Source organism: Balaenoptera acutorostrata, chromosome 4 (genome assembly GCF_949987535.1).
Source record: "Balaenoptera acutorostrata chromosome 4, mBalAcu1.1, whole genome shotgun sequence".
NCBI lineage: Eukaryota > Metazoa > Chordata > Mammalia > Artiodactyla > Balaenopteridae > Balaenoptera > Balaenoptera acutorostrata.
Genome location: NC_080067.1, coordinates 143376577 through 143398586, shown reverse-complemented (window position 1 = coordinate 143398586; position 22010 = coordinate 143376577). Strand labels below are relative to the sequence as shown.

General features: G+C 46.5%; 2 protein-coding genes across 3 annotated transcripts in view; one reads left to right on the top strand and one right to left on the bottom strand.

The window, feature by feature from the left end:
• HLCS (holocarboxylase synthetase) overlaps positions 1 to 17142 on the top strand; it is a 196586-nt gene extending 179444 nt beyond the window's left edge. Inside the window, exons 7-11 of one of the 2 annotated variants that reach the window (XM_057545542.1) lie at positions 2567 to 2634; positions 4118 to 4278; positions 9625 to 9739; positions 11890 to 12103; positions 13978 to 17142. In XM_057545542.1, coding sequence (XP_057401525.1) covers positions 2567 to 2634; positions 4118 to 4278; positions 9625 to 9739; positions 11890 to 12103; positions 13978 to 14149 — 730 coding nt within the window. In that variant the 3' untranslated portion in view covers positions 14150 to 17142. The other variant, XM_057545543.1, reaches the window with a different exon arrangement.
• Positions 17143 to 18573: 1431 nt separating this feature from the next.
• The window catches only part of SIM2 (SIM bHLH transcription factor 2), a 47639-nt gene continuing 44202 nt past the window's right edge, over positions 18574 to 22010 (bottom strand). The window contains exon 11 of the mRNA XM_057546060.1: positions 18574 to 20998. Within this exon, the coding sequence (XP_057402043.1) occupies positions 20562 to 20998 (437 nt within the window). The 3' untranslated portion in view covers positions 18574 to 20561. The remainder of the gene's footprint in view (positions 20999 to 22010) is intronic.

The window sequence follows — 22010 nt, the reverse complement described above, 5'->3', positions numbered from 1 at the left end:
CAGGGAAGTCCCTTGGTTAGTTTTAATTATTGAAACTTAATTCCAACAACAACGTGAAACTCAGGACGTTCCGGTTGGCAGGGAACCCAGTAGGAACTGTGATGTCCTTAGTAACAAAGTGGTCAGGACGCTGTCCTGTTTGCCAAGTGAGCCTTGGGAGCTCTGGATGTTTCAGACCGAAGGGAAGTGTACAAAAACAGAGCACTTTCCTCGCGTGCCCTATTGGTATACAGTGCATGCCCTCTGCTGCCACTCACAGAAACCATTTATTAAACAGCCTTTGCCAACAAGGAAAAAAAGCACAGAGGCAGGGAGGCAGTCATTATGTAATCCCCTCCTTTTTTTTTTTCTTTTTTTCCCTCCATTTTCTATTTCCTTTTGTGAGAATGACATCAGCTCGGGATGGAAATGCATTTATGGTGTCTCCTTTCTGCTAAAGTAACCTAGAGACTTCATCTTCAGAGATGCAAAATTGAGATTTTGCAAACGTTCATAAATGCTTCTTTGTTGACCGTGAGCCGTGTGGTTTGGCCCCCAGTGTTATCTTAGATAGCACAAATAAATCTGGCAGCCTCCACTGGCCTCAAACTAAGCATTACACCACCCCCAGTCCCCCGCCCCCCCATTGTCTCCCTCCTCGCAGAATTTCCTCTTGGCCTTCAGCAGCACAAGCTCAGTCTTCTCATCAATATGCCCTGTTAACTGCTGCCAAAGCTCCAGCGGTTTAGTGCATATGTTCCCTTCATCATTTCTCTTTGTTCTAGAAAAGTCTGTGTTTGTTTTCTGAACCTCCCCGCCTCCCCTTGCCTAATTCTACCATCACCACCACTTCCTATAGACATGACCTTCTACTGTCTACATGTTCATTTACAGCACATCCTAGATTTCTGCCACGGAGAGAGCCTTCGCAGTCTGCTCACAACGTGCAAAATCATCCCCCGCACCCCTTCCCATAGAAAAATTTGTTAAGCATCGTCGCCCCAGAGCTCGTGTCTTAGGAGCCCAGGTGAAGGGCTGCTGGGTCTCTTTGGTAAGCAAGAGGCTCCTAGGAGACAATGTTACCTCCCTGCGCGGATAAAGATTCCTTCTTAGGGTTTTCTGCCACTCCAACGCAAGAAAAGGACGCTTTATTCTTGGAGCCCAACAGTGTGTAGGCAGAGTCGATCTCAATGGGTTATTCATGGTGTCCAAGAGAAATACTTCTGGAGCTGTATTTCATGTGAGATGGAAGTGGGCTTGGCACCCGGACAGGGGGGCTGGCTGCTCGCTGGGAATGCCCCGTGCCTGTCGGACTGGCCCGGCCCCTGCCTGACGTGGCCAGGCTCTTCTTAGCAAGTCAAGGGGTCTTCTGGCTCCTCCCCACCGGGCCTGCCTGCGCCCGGCCAGGCTCAGCCAGCCTGCGTGCGCGCGCAGAGACCCCCTGGTTGTTCTGGCCTTTAAGTATTTTCCGTCTCTTACCATGTGTAAAGTTCCACCCCATTCCCTGAGCCGGGAGGAGAGGATGAAGGGCTATCAGAACGTGGTCTCTCTCCTCAGCACGGGGGTTCTGTGGAAACCCTGGAATCGTTCGTGGAAACTTTGTTTATACAAAATACCACCTCGCTGTCATTCCTGCCCTTGCCACTTCCCTCCCCCAAAAAAGTATTTCAAAGAGGCCTCTGCAGCGGCCCTGACCGTGGACAAACCTGATGTTTTGCTTTGTCTGATAAACCGGCGGTGAACTGTGCCTGCTCAGTACCTGGTCAGCAACTCCTGGGAACGCACAGGAAAACCTTCCTAACGTGGAGTTACATGTGTAGAATGGAACTGGGAGGAAATTCTCAGAGTGAGGGACTTTTTTCCCTTTCCTTTTCTGGGGAAAAAAAGAGAGAAAAGAAAAAAAAGTTAATGTCGACTCATTTGGTGGAGATATAATGCACTTTTCTACCTATCCCCCAAAGGGAAGTTTGTATTCTTTTAAATAAAACCATTTTAAAAGCAGAACTCAAGCCTAAAAGGATCCAAGGTTCTCCTGAGTTCTCAGAAGGTGTAGATTTATTTACTATAGTTAAAACATAATTAGTTCTCAGGGGATAGTGTGTGTTTTAAACGGCTTTATTGCCACCATATTAGTTTTCTGAATAATCAGAAACTTCTGTTATGATTATGTTCTAGTGTTCAGACAGAAACGCACTGTAAGTAGAAACAAATGTCAGGAATTGCTAGTTGTCACTCGAAGAAGGGACACCACATCAGCGGGGGGAGAAAGAATCTGATAGGATATTCCAAAGAAATGTAATCTTAACAATGTCTTGAATAAACCGAATGACAGCTTGGGCAGGTACATGTGCACACACACTGCCCCCCCAACCATCTTTTTTGATATTGAATGGCGTTTTCTTTGTCCCTTTTCCGTCATTCTCACTGCAGAGGCTGGGAATGGGGTCAGTATCCCTTGAAACCCGTAAGATGGCCCTTCCTCACTAACGCATCCACAAATGAGTGCACACAGTGTCCCCCACTCTGAGCTCTCGGTTCTCATGTCGTGTCCCTGTTCTGGCTGACTGGTCTTTCCCACCGTTTGCAGGTTGATGTTTGAGATGCCGCAGGAAATGGGTTTAATCGCCATCGCAGTCTGCCAAACGCAGGGCAAAGGTCAGTCATCTTTTGTTACTGTTTCTGTGGTTTTTGTTTTCTAAAATCTGTGACTCTCCTGGCCAGAGAGCCAGTTGATTGCACGTGCTGATCATCGACATGGCTCGAGTCAGAAGTTGTTTTCACACACCACTAAAATGGGGAAGAGGGAGGGAAATCAATTAGAAGATTGAACCTTAAAAGAATTAAAGCGTTCTCTTAAACTGAGATGTTTATTAATTAGTTGACGTCTGCTTGTGATGGTTTTAATGTTCATTTACCTACGTCTTGTAAATTCTTCTTTCTGACACATTCTAGGCATTGCAGTGTGTGAATAATAACTATGTTATAGAGACGTTTATTTTCCTGAAGGTTCTCTGTGAGGTGCCTTCTGTGTCTATACCGAGTGTCACATGCAGGGGTCGTTCATCTGCCAGCTGGCACTGGAATTTGCACGGAGTGGGCACTCGATCAACGATCAGTGCCTATTCACAGAATGACCACAAAGAAGCCAAGGGCTGCCCAGAGCTTCCAACACCTGCTGACTCTCAGAGGCAAGAGCCCACATCCTCCCAGAATCCATCTGGGGTCCAGCCGCAAGCAGATTTGTGCTCAGTGGTCATACCGAGAGTGATTGGCCCCTGTCTCTCCCCACTCCCAGCTGGCAGCAGGCCGACCCAAACGTCCTTTTAACTCTCAGAGGCTCTTATGCCTTTCTCAGAAGAAGCAACGAAATAAGAAATCCACTGTTTTCGCTTCTTTCTCTTGAGCATGTCTTTTGAACATAACTCAAAGAAAGAAAAAAATTTATTTTATTCAAGGCTGTGGTGCTCAGTAAGGTGGTTTAAAAAAAAAGACATGGAAGAAGGTTGATTCTACCTCTCGTTTTGATTATTTTATTTTCTTGGCTTCTATTTTTTAAGAAAAATAACTCAGAGAGTTAATATCAGGGATCATTTTTCAAATTCAGCTTCCTTAAAAAAAAAACAAAAAACAGCAAGATCTAATTCACATACCATCCAGTCCCCCAGTTTAAAGTGTACTATTCTGTGGTTTTTAATGTATTCACAGCGTCGTGGGACCATCACAGTAGGGATCACTTCTCGCAAATGGCTTCCAGGGCCTCTCCTGGACCGGTATAGATTCGGTCCGGTTTCCCCACTGTCTCTGTTTTCACCTGCATTGCCGTATGGTGAGAGTTAAACTGCGAGTGATGTTCAGACACTGTGTAAGACTTTATCATCAAAGTATAAATGATATGCTCACAGAGGGAGGACATTATGCTGATTATTGGAAGCTTGTTCAGCAACAGAGCTTCAGATTTTAAAAAGCTTCTCTGTTGTTGAGTTAACCCCAGAATAACCAAGCAAGTTCATCAGTCGTTCAGGTGGGACACGTCTCGAGTGTGTGGCTCTGAGGCCTCAGCAGTTTTTCCGGCATTCCGTGCATCTGAGTCTGTTCATGGTGCAGAATGGCCGGTTTCCTGATGGCGCTTGTGTTCCAGGGCGGGGAAGGAATGCTTGGCTGAGCCCCGTGGGGTGCGCTCTTTCTACCCTGCTTGTCTCCATCCCACTGAGATCCCAGCTGGGACAGAGGATTCCGTTTGTCCAGCATCTGATGTCTCTGGCTGTCGTGGAGGCGGTAAGGTCCATTCCTGGGTACCAGGTATGTGCAGTTCATCACCGTCACATCCCCACCGTGCATGCACACCTCAGTTCAGGTGTGTTTGTAGTACGTGTCTGAACGAGTCCTTCATGTGGGCCCTCAGCCTGCTTTTGCAAAGCGGGCAGCAGAGTGCTCCTGGAGGTTTAAAAGTACCGTCAGGTTTATAGCTGCTTCAGGCTTGCTGCAATGTGATTATTTTCCAGAATTCCCTTTCTGTCCTGTTGTCACATTTGTCAAATGTCCTAGTAAGGGCAAGCCTCTTTTTCCTTTCTGCCTGCCTGCCTTACCCCCTCCCTCCCTCTCTCTCTTTCTCTTTCTTTCTTTCCTTCCCCTGCCTGCCTGCCTGCCTTCCTTCCTTCCTTCCTTCCTTCCTCCCTCCCTCCCTCCCTCCCTTCCTTCCTTCCTTTCTTCCTTTCTTTCTTTCTTATTGAAGCACATTGGACTGGATGGGTCTACTTATCTGTGGTGCTTTCTGGTGAAAAGGCTTATTTTATAGGCCTAAACAAACCTTCTCATTTTCTACCTTCATTTACCACAGTCTGTGCTCAGCAAAGCTATCCCCTGTCTGTGGCTGCCTGAGTTCAATGTGCGTGTTCGTTTAGGGCCATCTGCACCCAGCTGTAGGGACAGATGTGCCTGTCACATCAGTACTTTTGAATGCTTTGCTGTCAGTTATTCAGAAGACAAGGAAACGAGAGCAGTTAACACAGTCATGAAGCCTTTCTCCCATTCCCCAGGCTCCACTTGCTGTATCCCCCTCCTCCTTTTCCTGGAAGAATTTCATATGGATATAAAAAGGGGGTTCTTGGGACTTCCCTGGTGGCACAGTGGTTAAGAATCAGCCTGCCAATGCAGGGGACATGGGTTTCAGCCCTGGTCCGGGAAGATCCCACACGCCGTGGAGCAAGTAAGCCCGTGCGCCACAACTACTGAGCCTGCGCTCTAGAGCCCGCGAGCCACAACTACTGAGCCCACGAGCCACAACTGCTGAAGCCCATGCTCTGCAACAAGAGAAGCCACCACAGTGAGAAGCCCACGCAACCGCAAGGAAGAGTAGCCCCTGCTCGCTGCAACTAGAGAAAGCCTGCACGCAGCAATGAAGACCCAACGCAGCCAAAAATAAATAAAAATTTTAAAAAAAGATTCATTCATCTAAAAAAAATTAAACACATACAATTAAAAATAAGGGGGTTCCTCCCCAGCCTCCCTCCCCACCTACAGCTCTTAATGTCAGGCTAAAAACAATGATTGTATTAATTCGTGAAGCAAGATGCTAAGATCATGACTTTGAAAGGGGGCCTGTCATGAGTGTTTCAATGGAGAAGCAGTCCTCTCCACTGCCCCTTAAGCTCCTCCGATGTGGCCATGTCCTCATAGTCATGGTGTGTGGGTCCAGGGTATGTGTTTCCCGTATTACGTCAAGTCATTGGCATGTATGCCGAAGCGTGACACTTGTTACCGGGTGCTCAGAATCCTTGCTGTGTCTCATGGGCTTGGGCTCATCAGACTGTCACCAACCTTCACAGGCCCAGCATGCAGCCCCTGAACTGGACACTTCACCTTGCACTAAGCAGTTGAGAAGATAAAATTCTGTTGTGAGGAAAATGTTTTTAACCCTAGCAACAGGTTAATTAGTCTTAGGAAAATAAAGTAAAAATTTAAATGAGTCTGTTTAGCTTTTTCATGGCTTTAACTTTGACCTTTTAGCCTCACTTGTTAACTTAGCAAGCACTTTTTGAGTGCCTGCTGTGTGCGAAGGCTCTGCCAGGTGCTGGGGTAGCAGGTGGGGAGGTGGAAAGCTTGCCCTCAACAATGGACCCGGGTGTGTGTGTCCCCATTCTCCTTAAGAAGCTCCCACCAAAGTTCCTATCCCATTTCTGCAGTTGTCCAGCTCAGCCTTATCTTCTTCTTTTTTTTTTTTTTAATTAATTAATTAATTAATTTATGGCTGTGTTGGGTCTTCGTTTTTTCTGTGCGAGGGCCCTCTCCAGCCGCGGCAAGCGAGGGCTACTCTCCATCACGGTGTGCAGGGACGCGCAGGATCAGCAATTGTGGCCCATGGGCCCAGTCACTCCGCGGCATGTGGGATCCTCCCAGACCAGGGCTCGAACCCGCGTCCCCTGCACTGGCAGGCAGACTCAACCACTGGGCCACCAGGGAAGCCCCTAGCCTTATCTTCTTATCTGTATGGTTTTTGGATTGGCTTCATTCTTATTTTATTTTCAGTCTTATTGAGATATAAATGACATACTGCAGTGTATAAGTTTAAGGTGTGCAGCATAATGACTTGACGTGCATATATTTTAAGATGATCTCCACAGGAGGTTTTATTAACATATATCACTTCATATAGTTATTAAAACATTTTTTTTCCCCCTGTGATGAGAACTTTTAGGATCTACTCTCTTAGTATTGGGTTGGCCAAAAAGTTCGTTTGTAACAGCTTACGGAAAAACCCGAACGAACTTTTTGGCCAGCCAAATATTTATTTATTTATTTATATAACTTTATGTATTTATTTATCTTTGGCTGCGATGGGTCTTCATTGCTGTGTGCGGGCTTTCTCTAGTTGCAGCGAGCGGGGTTACTCTTCGTTGCGGTGTGTGGGTTCACTGCGGTGGCTTCTCTTGTTGAGGAGCACGTGTTCTAGGTGTGTGGGCTTCAGTAGTTGTGGCACGTGGGCTCAGCAGTTGTGGCTCGCGGGCTCTCGAGCGCAGGCTCAGTAGTTGTGGCTCGTGGGCTCCAGAGCCCAGGCTCAGTAGTTGTGGCTCGTGGGCTCCAGAGCCCAGGCTCTGTAGTTGTGGCACACGGGCTTTGTTGCTCCGCGGCATGTGGGATCTTCCCGGACCAGGGCTCAAGCCCATGTCCCCTGCATTGGCAGGCAGATTCTTAACCACTGCGCCACCAGGGAGGTCCTGAATATTCATTTTTCACCGAGTCTAATTAGCTTACACACTACAGCTACAGCGAGGTTGAAATAGGCCCCCCGTTGTGCTGGGTTGGCCTCTCTTACGTCCTGCCCTTCTTGTCCCCGGCCAGATGTCACCATCCGCACACAAACCATACCCAGCCTAGTCGGACCAGGGGCAGTGCGGTGGCCTGCTTGCCATCCTTTCCGGAACCCGCGCGGGGTGGCCCGCTCTTGCTCCTGCCGCTTTTCTGTCCTCGAGGTCCTGCTGGGCTTCTGCAGCCTCCTCCCACCCGTACATCCTGCTCCTGTTCTCTTCTCTGCACCTCCAGTCCTATTTGCCCTGAGAGCCCTGGCTCAAATGCCATTCCTGGAAACTCCTAGCTACAAACTCTCCCTCCTCCGACGCCATGCAGCGCTTTAAATGTCTGGGCCACTTTTAGGGCACCTCCCGTGGATTGCTTGAAGCAGGGTTATTTGTGCTCCGCTTCTAACTCCTACAAAGCAGCCAGCTCTTTGAACACAGGATTGGTTTTATTTTGGTCCTCAAAGAGCCTAGAGTAGTGCTTTATACAAGGGAGGCCTGTAGTAGCTGTCTGAATAAAAGGTTGAGACAATGAAAAATAAACATCTGGACTTTCTCTTCATCTTGGAATGGATGTCCTTGTTCACCTGGGTGAGAACCCAGAATTTCACAGGTTGCATCATTAACTAACTAGACCTGAAAATGTAAAGTGAGACAGGAGCCCGAGAGCAGAGCCAGCACAGAAGTAAGCAGCGGCCCCTGTGGTGGGGGAGCTGTTCCTGAGCTCCGGCCGGGACTGTGCTGGCCACAGTGGGACGTGGGTAGGCAAGAGAGGAGGAAGAAGGGGAATTGGGAGAGTGACCAGGACCATGGTCTCCCGGGTGCAGATTGTCTAGACCAGCGTCTCTCAGTCTCAGCACTGTTGACGCTTGGGCCCCTCCATCTCGGTTGTGGGACCCTCCTGGGCATCACAGGCGGTGGAGCGGCATCAGTGGGCTTTCCCCACTAGATGCAGGTAGGGTTCCTTCAAGCTCTGACGAGCAGAGATGCTTCCCAGTATTGCCGGATGTCCCCTGGGGGACAGACTCCAACCCCACCCCCACCCATGCCCCCGAACCTTAGTTTAGTCAGAAAAATAATACGAGGTTTCCCTATCATAGGGCAGATGAGCTTTTAAAGGACAGAAACATGTTCTAACTGGCCAAGGTGAAAAGAAGTCCTGCTGGAGGGAGGGAAGAGGATTGCTTGGAAGCGGCAGGCTGCATAGCATAGGGTTAAGCTCCCAGGGGTTGGTGTCAGAAAGCCCTGGGTTTGTGTCCCAGCTCTGCCACTTGCGGGTGGTGCAACCTCAGGCAAGCCAGGCAATGTCTCTAAGCTTCAGTCCTCCCTTTGTTAAATAGAGATGACACATGGGCTTGGCATAAGTGACATACAGGCCAGCTCCGAGATGGGGCTTGGTGCCGTGCCTGCCCGCCGTGAAGAAAGAGCCAGCCCTGTGGGACTCAGAGGCCATTATCTACTCTCTGGTCTCTTGGTTTTATTTTGCTGAGTGTCTCTCTTCCAGCCTCACGTGTCCAGATGGGCTTCCTTCTACCCACACCTGCCTGCCAGTCCCAGACCCAGGAGCCCTGGCAGTTCTGGCGCCCACTGGGTCTCACCCAGTCTGTGTGCCCCAGCTTCACAGTCGTGGCAGGAGGTGGGGGTCTGGGTGGCCCAGTTCAAGGCAGTGTCCACCCTTGGCCCATTCCACTGGGACCGGGCACAGGCGGGGTTGCCCAGGCCACACCCTTCAGGATGGAGAGGCAGCAGGCCACTGGGCGAGTCTACTTCCCTTTCCCAAGTTGACTGGTGGCAGTTCATGGAGACCTTCTCTAATAACTCAGTAAAACGAGTTGCTCCTCTGTATCTCCATAGCATCCTGCTGAGACATTTCTACCTGACTTTTAGGACGTTGGTTAGTTCAGGGCCATTCGTCTCTCTCTTGAACAGAAGCTCCTTAAGGGAAAAGAGCCCTGAGAGTATTATTCTCTCCCTGCCCCCTGTCCCCAGCACACGATGGTACTCTGTGGTGTGGTTGTTGATATTGGGATAATGAACTTTAATACCCAAGGTAGGCATCTTCGGAGAGTGTTTTTGATGATGAACAGCGATGGGGGTGGGGAGAATGCTGGGATTCCTGTTGAATGTGTTCTTTAGGTCTCCTTCCGTCTAGCCCCACCAGGTACTTTAATACTGGATTGTTCCAAAGAGGTGATTAGCTGTCTCAAAAAGAAGAGAGGGTGAGACTCCCTGTTCCATTTGTTTCAAGAGTATTCTGTTCATCTTTTTTCTTTTGTTTTATTTTAGCTGGACGACCTCTTCTCGTCCCTTTGTGTCTTGTGACTGCTTGATTAATATGCAGATTTTCCTTTAGGATATCAACTTACGAGTGAAGTGGCCCAACGATATTTATTACAGTGACCTCATGAAGCTTGGTGGAGTTCTGGTTAACTCAACACTTATGGGAGAAACATTTTATATACTTATTGGTAAGTTTTTAAAGCCTTCCCCCAGAATTTTTAGATTAATAAAAATAAAAGTGGTTCACACATGGCTATATTGGGGGGAGTGGATTATCATATGGGATTACTTTTTCTTTGAGTCTTGAGTTATAGAACACAATATGTGTGCACAACAGGCCAGATTGGTAGAAAGCCCTTCAAAGGGTTTAGTGTTCCTATCTATGGCCATGGAAACCACCGAATTGGCATCTCACCAAACAGGTGTTTTCTCATACCTCTCCACACTCCTGCTTCTTAATGAATTAGAAACAGTGAAAGTAAACATTTACTGTATTATTTGGTAATAAGAAAAGAAAGCTAATTTCAAGGATGGGTGTCCTGGCAGTCTTTCTTGCATTCTTAATCTGACCTTCCCAGTCCATGGAAAAGTTGCCTCAGAAGAAGCTCCAGGCTGGTCAAGGTGGGGTAAAGAATCCCTGTTTCACATCAGCACATCCGTATCAGGCAAGGAGATGGATCTGAAGTGGCTTCAGAAGTTCCTCGGCCCCTGGTCATCCAAGCATCAGCTTCTCCCTGATGCCCAGGAGAGCTTGATTGGTGTTCAAAAATCAGTAATGGAGAGAAAACATGTGATTGTGTGTTAGAAGTGCCAGCCAAAGAATACAAGGTGTATGCTTCCAGCTCTGCTACCAACTGGCAATATTATTCTAGGCAAGCTTCTTCATACCCTCCAAGCTCCGTTTCCCATCTGTAAATGAGTAACTGGGCTAGGTGCAGAGATTCCTAATAGGGCCCACAGATATTGAGGAGGCCCAGTGCTGGGTTTCTGTCAGGGAGCTAGGGAATTTTGTCACTGTGGGGGGAATGAAACATTTTCCTGTGGGGAGAATCCATATAGTCTTAAGGCATTGGGAGGTGGGGGAGGGGGACAGGGGGGCGTCTTTGGGGAAAGATTCAAGGTCACCGTCAGGGGTGCTTGCTGGTCCTTAGAAAGATGCAGCCTAAGTTGACAGTAGTTCATGTAGCTATTTTCCCAGGACTTTGGATTTCTGAATACAGGGGAGCTTTTTCAGCACTATATACACTTGATTGCATGCTTTATATGACACAGGTGCTTCAGCTATTGTGTATGTTGTCAAATGAAAGAACAAATGAACAACTGCAGATTCTGCCCCTGTTGCTCTAGTTACTTGTTTTTTACATTGCTTTGTATTTTAATAGCCAGTATATTTAAAAAAATAATAATCTGAGGCCGATCAGTCCTTCCCTTAACACTGAAAATGGCGCAGAACATTTACCAAAAAGTAGTTATTGTAAATATCGTTGTTCTATCTGAGGCGAGTATTTTGGGAATTTTTTTCTCAGAGGCCCTGAAAAAAACGATAGTCTTACTGCCTAGTTCTTGCAGTATTTTATTTCTTATTGAAGACCTCTTTGAGGTTGATTCAGGGCCCTGCTGAAAACTAAGATTCGGCTTTTCTAAAGATTCCCCTCTCCTGCAGAGAACGGTGGTGTTAAGTAACAGCAGAGATAAGCCAGAAACTCACTCTCCTGAAGCCTTGGTTTAGGGGCTTGTGAAAGAGCCACTAAACATGGGTTGGCCTTTTGCCAACAGTGTAACCCTAGCACCAAAGACTTCCAAGGATGAAGCATTAAAAGATGTGTTTTAGGGTTAAGTCGTGACCAAGGTTGGAAATCTCTGAATCCAGAGTTTACTTCTTAAGACCTGAATAAAATTCTTTATTTTCAAGCATGTGTTCCATTATTTAAATAGAAAAAGAAACAAGAGATTTTATTTTACATCGGGCTCAGTGCAGAGCTCCAATTCTTGGCTAGACCACAGGAAGTGGTCGTTTCAGAAGCAACTCTGTTTTGTGCCATTCATAGCTTCTGCTTAATTGAATCAAATCTGGCTTGCTTTTTTTCCCCAACTAATTTGTAATAAATTTGGAATGATTCTGGTTTGATGGGGATCGTGAGGGAAGGATGAGAAAGGAGGATGGGCTCAAAGACGTAAGTCTTTCTCTAAGTGGCCAGAGACAATAAACTCAAAATGAGGGTAAGGAAGCAGGAAGTTGACAGTAAAAACTGTACCTTTTTCCAGGAGGTTGAGAGAAACGTGTGGTGTCGTCAGTAGGTTGAGGTACTCGTGTTTCCAATTGTTTGTTTTCATCCAGGCTGTGGATTTAACGTGACTAACAGCAACCCCACCATATGCGTCAACGATCTCATCACAGAATACAATAAGCAACACGGGGCCGAACTAAAGCCCTTAAGAGCTGATTATCTCATCGCCAGAAGTGTGACTGTGCTGGAGAAGCTGATCGACACGTTTCAGGACGAAGGGCCCAATGGCGTTCTTCCTCTCTATTATAAATATTGGCTACACAGGTCAGTGCTGGCTTGTCTTCATTGTTTTAAAATTCCTTTATTAAGTCAGTAGTTTAATATCTTAAAACGAGAAGCTAAACACTGGTCTGGATCATTATCTTTTACTTTACTGATGGATAAACCTGGTGGATACCACCTCGAGCAAGTTAGCGTCTCCAGTCATCGGGACAAACGGGCATCCCGTGCCTCCTGGTGGGATGCCCTGGGAGAGACACAACCTCACTGGAGATTTTCCTGCCCAGCATGTTTAAGCTGAATCTAATTGTGGGAAAACAGGCAAATCTAAAATGTGGAACATTCTTGATAACAGTCGTCTTCAAAGTGAGATCTCCCAGCAGCAGTGGCAGCCTTACCTGGGAGCTTGTTCGAAATGCAGGTTCTTGACTCCCACCCTGGACTTCCTAAATCAGAAACTCTGAGGCTGGGGCTCAGCATTCTGTTTTAACAAAGGCTCCAGGGGATTCTCAGGCACTTCAATTTGAGAAGCACTGATGTATACCAGTAGGCCTCTACCCTTCAACAATGGCAGTGTCTTAGAAACAAAGAGAAGGTGGGAGAGTTTTGTGATTAAAGAAGACTAAGGAGGCATGACAGTTAAATGCAATATGTGATTCATAATCAGATCCTGGAAGGGAGGAAATAGCCACAAAGAATATTAATGAGACAATGGGGACATTTGAACACGGAGTGTATATTAAATAATGTTATTGTATCAAGATCAAATTTCTTGAGAGTGATAATGATATTCTGGTTTTGTAGGAGATACTTCTTATTCTTTGGAGATACATGCTGAAGTATTTAAGTATAAAGTGTCACGATGCCTGCAACTTATTTTTAAATATCAGCAAAAAACACCCCCACAAAACTGTAGGGGGGTGTGTGTGTGTGTGTAAAGAGAGCAAACATGGGAAATGTTATCAGTTGGTGTGAATATAAGTGAAGGGGGAATATGAGGTTCATTGTACTATTTTTCACCTTTTCTGTAGGTTTGAAATTCTTCAGAATAAAAATTGGGGAGGTACAGAGTCTATACTTTTAAAACTGTTAACAAGGATATAACTCAACAGTTGCATTTGGAAACTGTTCGAAAGAAGTAAAATTAGAATGAGTTTAACTTATAATTGACACTACCCAACTTGATAAGAGTTTTGAACACAGCCAGAAAGCGGCCAATCTCAGCCAAAAAACCTAGAGGGTTGCACAGTGTTTCTTTAAAGTAGCTAGAGGGACTTCCCTGGTGGCACAGTGGTTAAGAATCCGCCTGCCAATGCAGGGGACACGGGTTCGAGCCCTGGTCCGGGAAGATCCCACATGCCGCGGAGCAACTAAGCCCGTGCGCCACAACTACTGAGCCTGCGCTCTAGAGCCCGCGAGCCACAACTACTGAGCCCGTGTGCCACAACTACTGAAGCCCGCACGCCTAGAGCCCGTGCTCCGCCACAAGAGAAGCCACCACAATGAGAAGGCCGCGTGCCGCAGCGAAGAATAGCCCCCGCTCGCCGCAACCAGAGAAAGCCTGCGTGCAGCAACGAAGACCCAATGCAGCAAAAAATAAATAAAAATTAAAGTAGCTAGAGGGTGAGGAAGTGGTGCAAATAATCATTCCAGATGATCAGAATGAGGAGTGACGTCGTTTATAAGAGAAGCAATTCCTAACTCCCTAGTGGACTTTCCATCGCCCTGGTTATTCGGGTAGTTTTCAGGACAATTCAGGGGAGACCAGTGAAAGTCAGAGCTCAGGCTCAGATGCATTTTAACTATATGCATCCCAGCCCACCCCCAAATCCTTTTGCATAATGGACAATTACTTAACTAATTGTCTCAAGCAGCAGCATTACATTTCCCTGTGACTGGGGGCTGTTCTTCATTTTCAGTGCTCAGCAAGTCCGCCTGGGAAGCGCTGAGGGACCAAAGGTGTGGATAGTCGGCCTAGATGATTCCGGGTTCCTTCTGGTTCACCAGGAAAACGGCGAAGTGGTGACTGTGCATCCGGACGGCAACTCCTTCGACATGCTGAGAAACCTCATAATCCCCAAACAGCCGTAGTCCTGTCTGGAGCCTCTGCTGGGCCCCGGGCCACAGCTGGCATGAGCTGGGACAGACGGAAGGGCAGAACCACCGCAGGAGCATTCCACTTCGATTCTGCCGCCTTTCCTAGCCCATGGATCTGGAAAACTAATTCGGAGTTGTAGGCAAATTTTTTCTCCCGCCACTTAACCTGTTAATTCTTTAATTTTGTTCTGTTGTCATTTTATTTGGTGTTTGAAGATGCTGGGCGTGGAGGGTTGACAAGTGGAAGATTTAATTCAGGTATAAGCCCTGCCATAGGTGTGAAATTCTTCTCCCCTCTTGGAATTGGATGCATCTTAATTGAGGAGGGGGGTAGTTTTTACATGGAAACAGCAATGGCATAATTCAAATATTTTCCCAGTAGTGGAGGTCTTTACCCCTAGACTATTAAAAACAAATTCTAAAAAAGTTTTTGGGCCCAGACCATTGGTGAGTTAGAGGTATGGTAACACTGTTTACAAGCACCCAGGGAGGTGTTTTCCTACAGGAACATGTATTGGCACTTAGTTATCATTTTATTTTTTTGTTAGTGAAGAAAAGAGAAGGTAGATTTCTAGAGTTACTCTCATCCTGTGGTTTGTGGTCCAATAACAATGTCTAAATGGAACAGAGGCTGGTATGGTTGCAATGACCTTGTAGAGGAAATCAGTTAATTACTTTGACGTTAATTAATGAGCTCTCCTTTCATAAGTTTAAATTTACTGCATATTCTGAAGTGATGGGATCAAGTTCAGGATCCTGAAAGCGTTGATTAGGCAATTGCTTGGATGTGTGGTGGATGATTTGGTTCTAACAGCTGGGGATGAAGTCTCTCATACCCCACGCAAAGGAGGATTTGGCGCTTTTAAGCCAGCTTCAGGCTCTCTCCGAAATCCTTCGGAACTGTGCAGTGCACAGAATATAGAAGTACATGGCATTTTATTTGTAAGTCACATTTTTTTGCCCCCTTTACATATTGCCAAAAAAGAAAATGTTATTGCTACTGAATGCCGTCAGTTAAGAGAATGTGTGTGTGTGTGAGAGAGAAACTTTAAAAAAGATGTTCCAAATATGATGCCCTAAGAGTCTGCATGGAAGAACAAAAGAAAGGAAGCCTTTTGATATACATTTGCTGTTTCCAGATGTATTCCATGCTTTTTCCATGTAACTCCTGTCTCTGTTGAACTTGAGAATCACACACATTACTTTTCAGCCTGAAAAGGCCAATTTTTGTCCACTTTTCTCTCTTCCTGCAATCCCAACTGAAATTAGTGGCGAGAAACCTTGATGAGGCTCTCAGCTTTGAACGAAATCCCCTTATTGTGCCCTAGCACCCTCTTCATCCAGCTTTACCCAGTCAGGCGAACTCCAGAAACCTGTGGTTTTCAGCGTAAAATCTGTCTCCTACCTGCAGCCAGCCGTAGGCAGCCACACAGGAAGGAAACAAGTAACACGGTTAGTTAAGTCCACTAACCCAATATGTGTGTTTTGGAAATGTAACTTGAAAAGAACTTCAGAAGTAATTTTTGCAAATAAGGCTTCAATTAGAATTATTTTTCTTAAAACAAAACAAAAAAACCACTCTCTCCTAAATGCCCAAGTCTAAATAAAAGTTTAAAGTCCACAGCACCCCAAAATTACAAAACGGTCTCACCCTTGAGAGGGCATCTGCAAAATATCATCAAGAAGAAAGATCTCAGGCTAATGTTGCAAGTTTCATTTCTCAAACTTTGTAATATAAGGCAAGTCATCTCTCAGAGCTGCCATCATTACTTTTTGAATTTCTTTGGGGGGTTATTTAATGAGAAACATGCTACGATTTGTTTTAAGCTGAAGTCCTATTCTAGACAGTCTGCTTTGGGGGGGAAAAATGTTATCATTTAATTTCCTTTTGGTAAATTAAAACTAATGAAGTGTGGCCATGTCAAAGCAGATGGAGATGTTCCGGGCATATCACTTTGCCTCTGTGCTTTAAGACTGTTCTTACTTGTGCCGACACCCAGTTGTCTTGAGGGAGACAACATAGACTTGGAGCAGATGCTGCGTTTTTCATAAACCTGATTTTGCCTCAGAGGAACCAAAGACTTTTGAAATTCTGCTTCATATAGAACAGCTGAATAAAGGCATTTTCCTTACAGCTGTTAGCATTAGGGAAACTTGCTGTACTGCACTCATCAGTTTGGGGGCGTTTATGCACCCGGCAATCTATGACCTCAAGGAGCTTTAAAGTCTTAACGGGAACTTTGCATTTTCTTCTTAATCTTTAAAACACAGCACCTAAACTCAGGATTGGCGTGTGCTCTTAGGATATTTGAATTGTGCCCCAGTTTAGAGGCTGTGCATTGAACATCTACCAGGTTATGTAAAGGGCAAGATGTCATCCCTTCTGGGCTGGTAGCAAATTTCAGAAGAACTCTTGAGGAAGTGCCCCCCTAAAATAGGACACAGCAATACCTGGGCTTCCCGGGCACGCACGCACGCACGCATCCCCCCCCCCCCCCCCCCCCCGCCCCAGCAGTGCTCCTCGGCACTGTTCATCCTGGCAGCGTTTACAGCGTGGAGGCAGAGCCGAAAGGATTTGTGTCCGGTGTGGGGTTCGCTGCTGCAGCCCCCTGACTGCTGTGGGTGGGTGCGCAGGCCCAGACCCGCGTGGCATGCAACCGCACCCCTACCCCATCCACACAGGGGGGCTGCATGGCCGCCTCTCACCCGAGAGTCTGGGAGCCAGGACAGGAGCCAGCCTCACGCAGCCGTTTCAGAGTGCATAAAGGAGACATTTTAGGTTTACAGCGCATAGATCTGTTTGCTCTTAACAGACAAAGAATGGAGAGTCGGTATTCCTGGGTAACTGCTATGCGTATTTGAAATAAAAGAAAGTGTGAACTCTGCATTTTTAGCTTTTCAAAGAATCATCTCTGAAAAGGAATTAATGTAAACCAATTCCTATAAAAAGCAAGTCTATCAAAATAAACTTTAAGACTTTCTATATAGTTCGGGCTCATTGTTATTTTTACCACATTTCATTTGTAAAAATAAGCAACTACTTTTGGTTACAGTGTTTTTATTCATATTTAAACATTTTTAAAAAATAAATAGTTTAACATAGTAAGGAATATGTATGTATTTCTAAGTATTAAGAAGCTGGTGGCTTTTTAAATGTATTTTTGAAAAATGTATTATGTATCATACAAAAGAGAAATCATATTACTCCAAAGAATGAAAGTTAGCAAACCGAAAAGTTAAAAAAAAAAAAAACTGAGGAGAGCAATAAATTTACTAATGTCAATTTTTAATTTGAAAATTAATTGAGTATAACAACAAATTTAATGTAAGAACAGATTCTGTTGTCGAATTGTTCTCTTTTGTGGAAACTGCTTGACTTTTGTCTCAACAGTTTTTCCCCAAGATTTTAACCGTATTTATCATACTTAAGTTTAGGAATAGCTTGAGTAACGCATCTTAGATAACCCAAGGGCTACTATTCACTAATATTTTAAGCTACTGTAATTTTATGGAATTTATTTTAAAGTGTTCTTTCATCTGTACCAGCCCCCAAAGTCTACCTTAACTGTCTCACAGTTACAATAAGTTACAGTAGACTCGAAACAGGATTCGTTGAAGGATTACACCTCCCCCACCCTTAGGATCCAAAGGAGGAAGGCATGGCCCATCGGACTTTAAAACGACAAAAGGGGTCGGGGGTGAGGGAGCAGAAAATACAGGCTCTTGCAGATTTCCTCAGAGCAGCCCTTCACACCCTGTTCACTTCTCTACAAAGGTATGAGTGGAATGGCTTTTCTAGAAAGGGCTTCATTGAACATAAAGGAATTCCTTTCTCTGGGAGGCCCAGTGGAGGGAGGGCCAAGTCAGTCTTGAACTGGGCTGATTTCTCAAATCCATTTGATCTGGCATTTTTGTCAACATGCTAGGACCCACTACAATTTTTTTCTTCTTTTTTTGTGAAAGAGATGCATATTTATTAAAATGCTTCCTCTTCCTCTTCCAGAGCCTCACGGAAGTCAAGAAACAATATGCCCAGCTTAAATGTGCAGACTAAAAGATGAAGGTAATCATATCAGGTTGCCATAGTAACTGCTCTGTTAACTTTTCTCCGAGCTGCTGGCCGCCTGGAAACCGGCTTGCAGAGGAATCTTCCTTCATGTTCTAGGCTATGAAAACTGTGATGTTTGTTTAGGCAACGCAGTTTTTCCTAGTACACATTTTATTTTTCAAGTACATACACACTCATCGTTAAGCCTGTTTATGTTCTCATTTATAAATCTATAACGGTCTTCTTTCCTAACAGTAACCTTTGATCTTAAACTGCTCCGAAAGCCTTCATGGTTTGTATTTATTTATACAGCCCCCAATGGTTAATGACAATGTAGACACAATTGCATTGTATGCATTTTACAGTACTTTATTGAAAAATGTCAGGTGAATCTCCTGCTCATCAAACCTGCACCTTCCTGGAATCATGGTTTAATTACGGGTCTCGACAGCATAAAAATAATACCCCAGGCTTATTTTATGTGTGCACACACTCAAAACAAGCTGCTCATGAGGTATGGCTAAGTGCTGTGTAGGGGTGTATGCCTATAATTCTTCTGACCCTGTCTCTTTACTGCAAGACACATGTTCCTAAATTTGCAAATTGTACCATAAGGCAACTGACACCTACGGAATGAGGCAGGTCCTCATAGTGACACTGGGTGGGCAACAGGTCCTTTTACATTTTAAGAACAGTTGACATAGGTGCACTTTGATTCTAGAACAGTGATTTAAAGACATTTGTGAACAACCTTTCCACTCAGAAAGGTGGACAGTTTCCTAAAAGTAAACCATTTTTGAAAAAGCAAAATGGGAGAGCATTTATAGTGTGGAGCAGATGGAAAAAAGGGTGGTTCAATGCATTGATCCACTTCAGAACCATGATAGGATTTTTAAATTGTGAAATCTCGAAGCAAAAGTATAAAAATAAAACAAAAATTAATGGAAGTTTATTTTAATACACTGCTGGTGCTTTTTTAAAGAAACATTTATTTATTTATTTGGTTGTGCCGGGTCTTAGTTGCTGCATGTGGGCTTAGTTGTGGGGTGGCATGTGAACTCTTAGTTGCAGCATGCATGTGGGATCTAGTTCCCTGTCCAGGGATTGAACCCCGGGCCCCCTGCATTGGGAGCACGGAGTCTTAGCCACTGCGCCACCAGGGAAGTCCCTGCTGGTTCTTTATAAAAAGATTTCTGTTTACCTGTTATACACATGACATGTTCATGTGGAGTTTTCTTGCTCTGTATAAAATGCAGAAAACGCTGAAGACAACATGTACATCATTTTCATTACATCCCTTTAGCATGTTTTCTTCCACAAGGCGCAGTCCATTGACAATCTTCCATATTGCACATGCAATGTAACTAACTTTATTAGCACTACTTGTAGCAAACACGAGCCTAGGGAATTACAGGTCTGTGTGGGCCAGAGGGATTTTGCCTTGTCATCAAACTTGACAGAGGTAGCCAATCCACTGGGCACCAAAATCATCCACATGTCATTCTCATAAAATATCTGGCTATATATATATATTTGCATTTAATGCCTATTCAATATATTTCTGAAGGTGCTATTCTCAAGAGTTCATGGGGTTAGGAGGGAATAAGAGCTTGTGAATGCACTCGTGAAGCACACCCACGTTCACCCCCTTGGTCTGGGCTTGTTGATGTTTGTATTAAAGAAAGGGTTAAATTAAAACAACAGCTTTTAATTAGACTCATGAATGACTTTTAAAGACAATGGAGTTGTCCGTTCATGGGACTTAAATCATCACATTCTGCCTTGACTTAATCTAAAAGGGCTCTGGATACAGGAAGCTTCCAGGTCGGCCAGCCACCGGCACCCCTGACTGTATCAGGGTGGGGTTTCCTCCGCAAAGTGGAGGGTATCTGTGGAGCGGAGACTCCTCCAAGCCCCCAGAGGGACTGTTACTGAGCATCGGGGACACGCAAGGCGCGCAAGCCTGATTTCAAGGTAAGGAAACCAAGTCCCCCCAAAGACGGAGTAGTTGAGGCCACACGTGAGCGGTCGCGGACGCTCAGCTACGCCCTTTCAGAAAACCCGGCTCTTGCAGAACAAAGGTCGGGCGGTCACGTCTCCCCAACGTCGCCGTGTCTCTGTCCTCTACACGGACGGTTATGGCATCTAGGGTAAAAATCTAAAAGCCGGCGCTGGAGTTCTAGTAAAATAGTTGTCTCTGTATAAATTAATTTAAATCGTGCATGTACAGCTCGTCCCTCTTGACTCGGCTGGACTTGGTAAAATGGGAGCCAAAGAGGCTGGCCTATGGCTTCTCCCCGCGGGCAGCCCGGCGCGAGGCGGGGCGGCCCCAGGACTCCGCGGTCCGGCCCGGGCGGGTCACCTGCCGTTGGTGATGATGACCGAAGCGCCCAGGTAGTGCGGCAGGGGCGCGCCGGGCGGCGAGGCGGCGGCGGGGTCGGGGGCCCGAGGTCGCAGCGCGCCGGCCGCCGCGTCGGGGGCGCCGGGGCCGCCGGCGAGGGCGGGGGCGGCGGGCGCAGCGCCCCCCAGCGGCCCGCGGCGGGCCAGCACGCGGTGGTAGTTAAGCAGCACGAAGGGCAGCTGCGCCGGTGTGCCCGGCGGCTCGGGGGCCGGCGGCGCGCAGCACTCGGGGGCCGCGCGGGCCAGCGCCAGCCGCGCCCCGTCGCGGGCGGCCTGGCGGGCGGCCTTGGCCGGGCCCAGCGCCGGCTCCTCGCGGTAGTGCCCACAGCTCGCGAAGCTCGGCAGTGGTGGCGCGGTGTCTTCTCCGAACCTGCGCGCGGCGGCGGCGGCGGGCGCTGCGGGGACAGGCGACACGTTAGACGCCCGCGCGGGGGAGGAAGGGGACATGCCTAGAGCGACACCAAGCCGGGGGGCCCTGGGGCCGCCACCACCCCTGGGCCACCCCTGCCGCCCGCGCGCTCGAGCCCCGGAGCCGCCCTCGCCCATTCCCGCGTGCGTCCCGGGCCCGTGATGTCCAATCACAGGATGCCAGTTGCAATGTTCTAGCAGCCACAGGAAAAAGTGAAGAGAGACAGATGGAGTTAGTAAGATAATTTAATGCAGCATAGCTAGACTATTATTTCAGTGTGTACTCAATATAAAAATCGGAGAGAAATTGTATTCTTTGTTTCTGTCTTTGAAATGCAGTGCAGACACTCCGAGCACCTCTCATTGCACTGGCCGAACGGGGCTGGTGGCCACCATATTGGACAGCGTTGGTCTAGAGGCTTCCTCGGCCCTAGTGTTAGGTGACCCCAGGCTGCCCTGATCTTTTTTGCTTTTACCTCAGTGGGCAGGGTGGAGTGGTAATCACCCTGCTCCCTTTAGTCATAATTACAGTAATAACCATCGTCACTAATTAGATGTCTGCAATCAATTGGCTCCCCTCCCCCTTTTTTTAAAATATTTATTTATTTACTTATTTGGCTGCACGGCCTCTTAGTTGTGGCATGCAGGATCTAGCTCCCTGACCTCGGATCGAACCCAGGTCCCCTGCATTGGGAGTGTGGAGTCTGAACCTCTGGACCACCAGGGAAGTCTTTTTTTTTTTTTTTTTTTTAACCTTAAGACATCCTTCCTCTTCCTTTAATATCAAAAAGTCTAGGAAGTCGATCACAGACTGCCCCCAGTTAGCACCTTTGGTCCAATTTTTACCAAGTGACTGACAAATGAAGTGGTTATTAACCTCTTTCACTTTCAAAATAGCAATTTAAAAAATCAAATACTGTGTTATCTCACTGGTCAACTCCCTCCCGCACACACACAAAAATAATCTTTTCAACTCAGTCTCAAGTGGATAGTATTTTC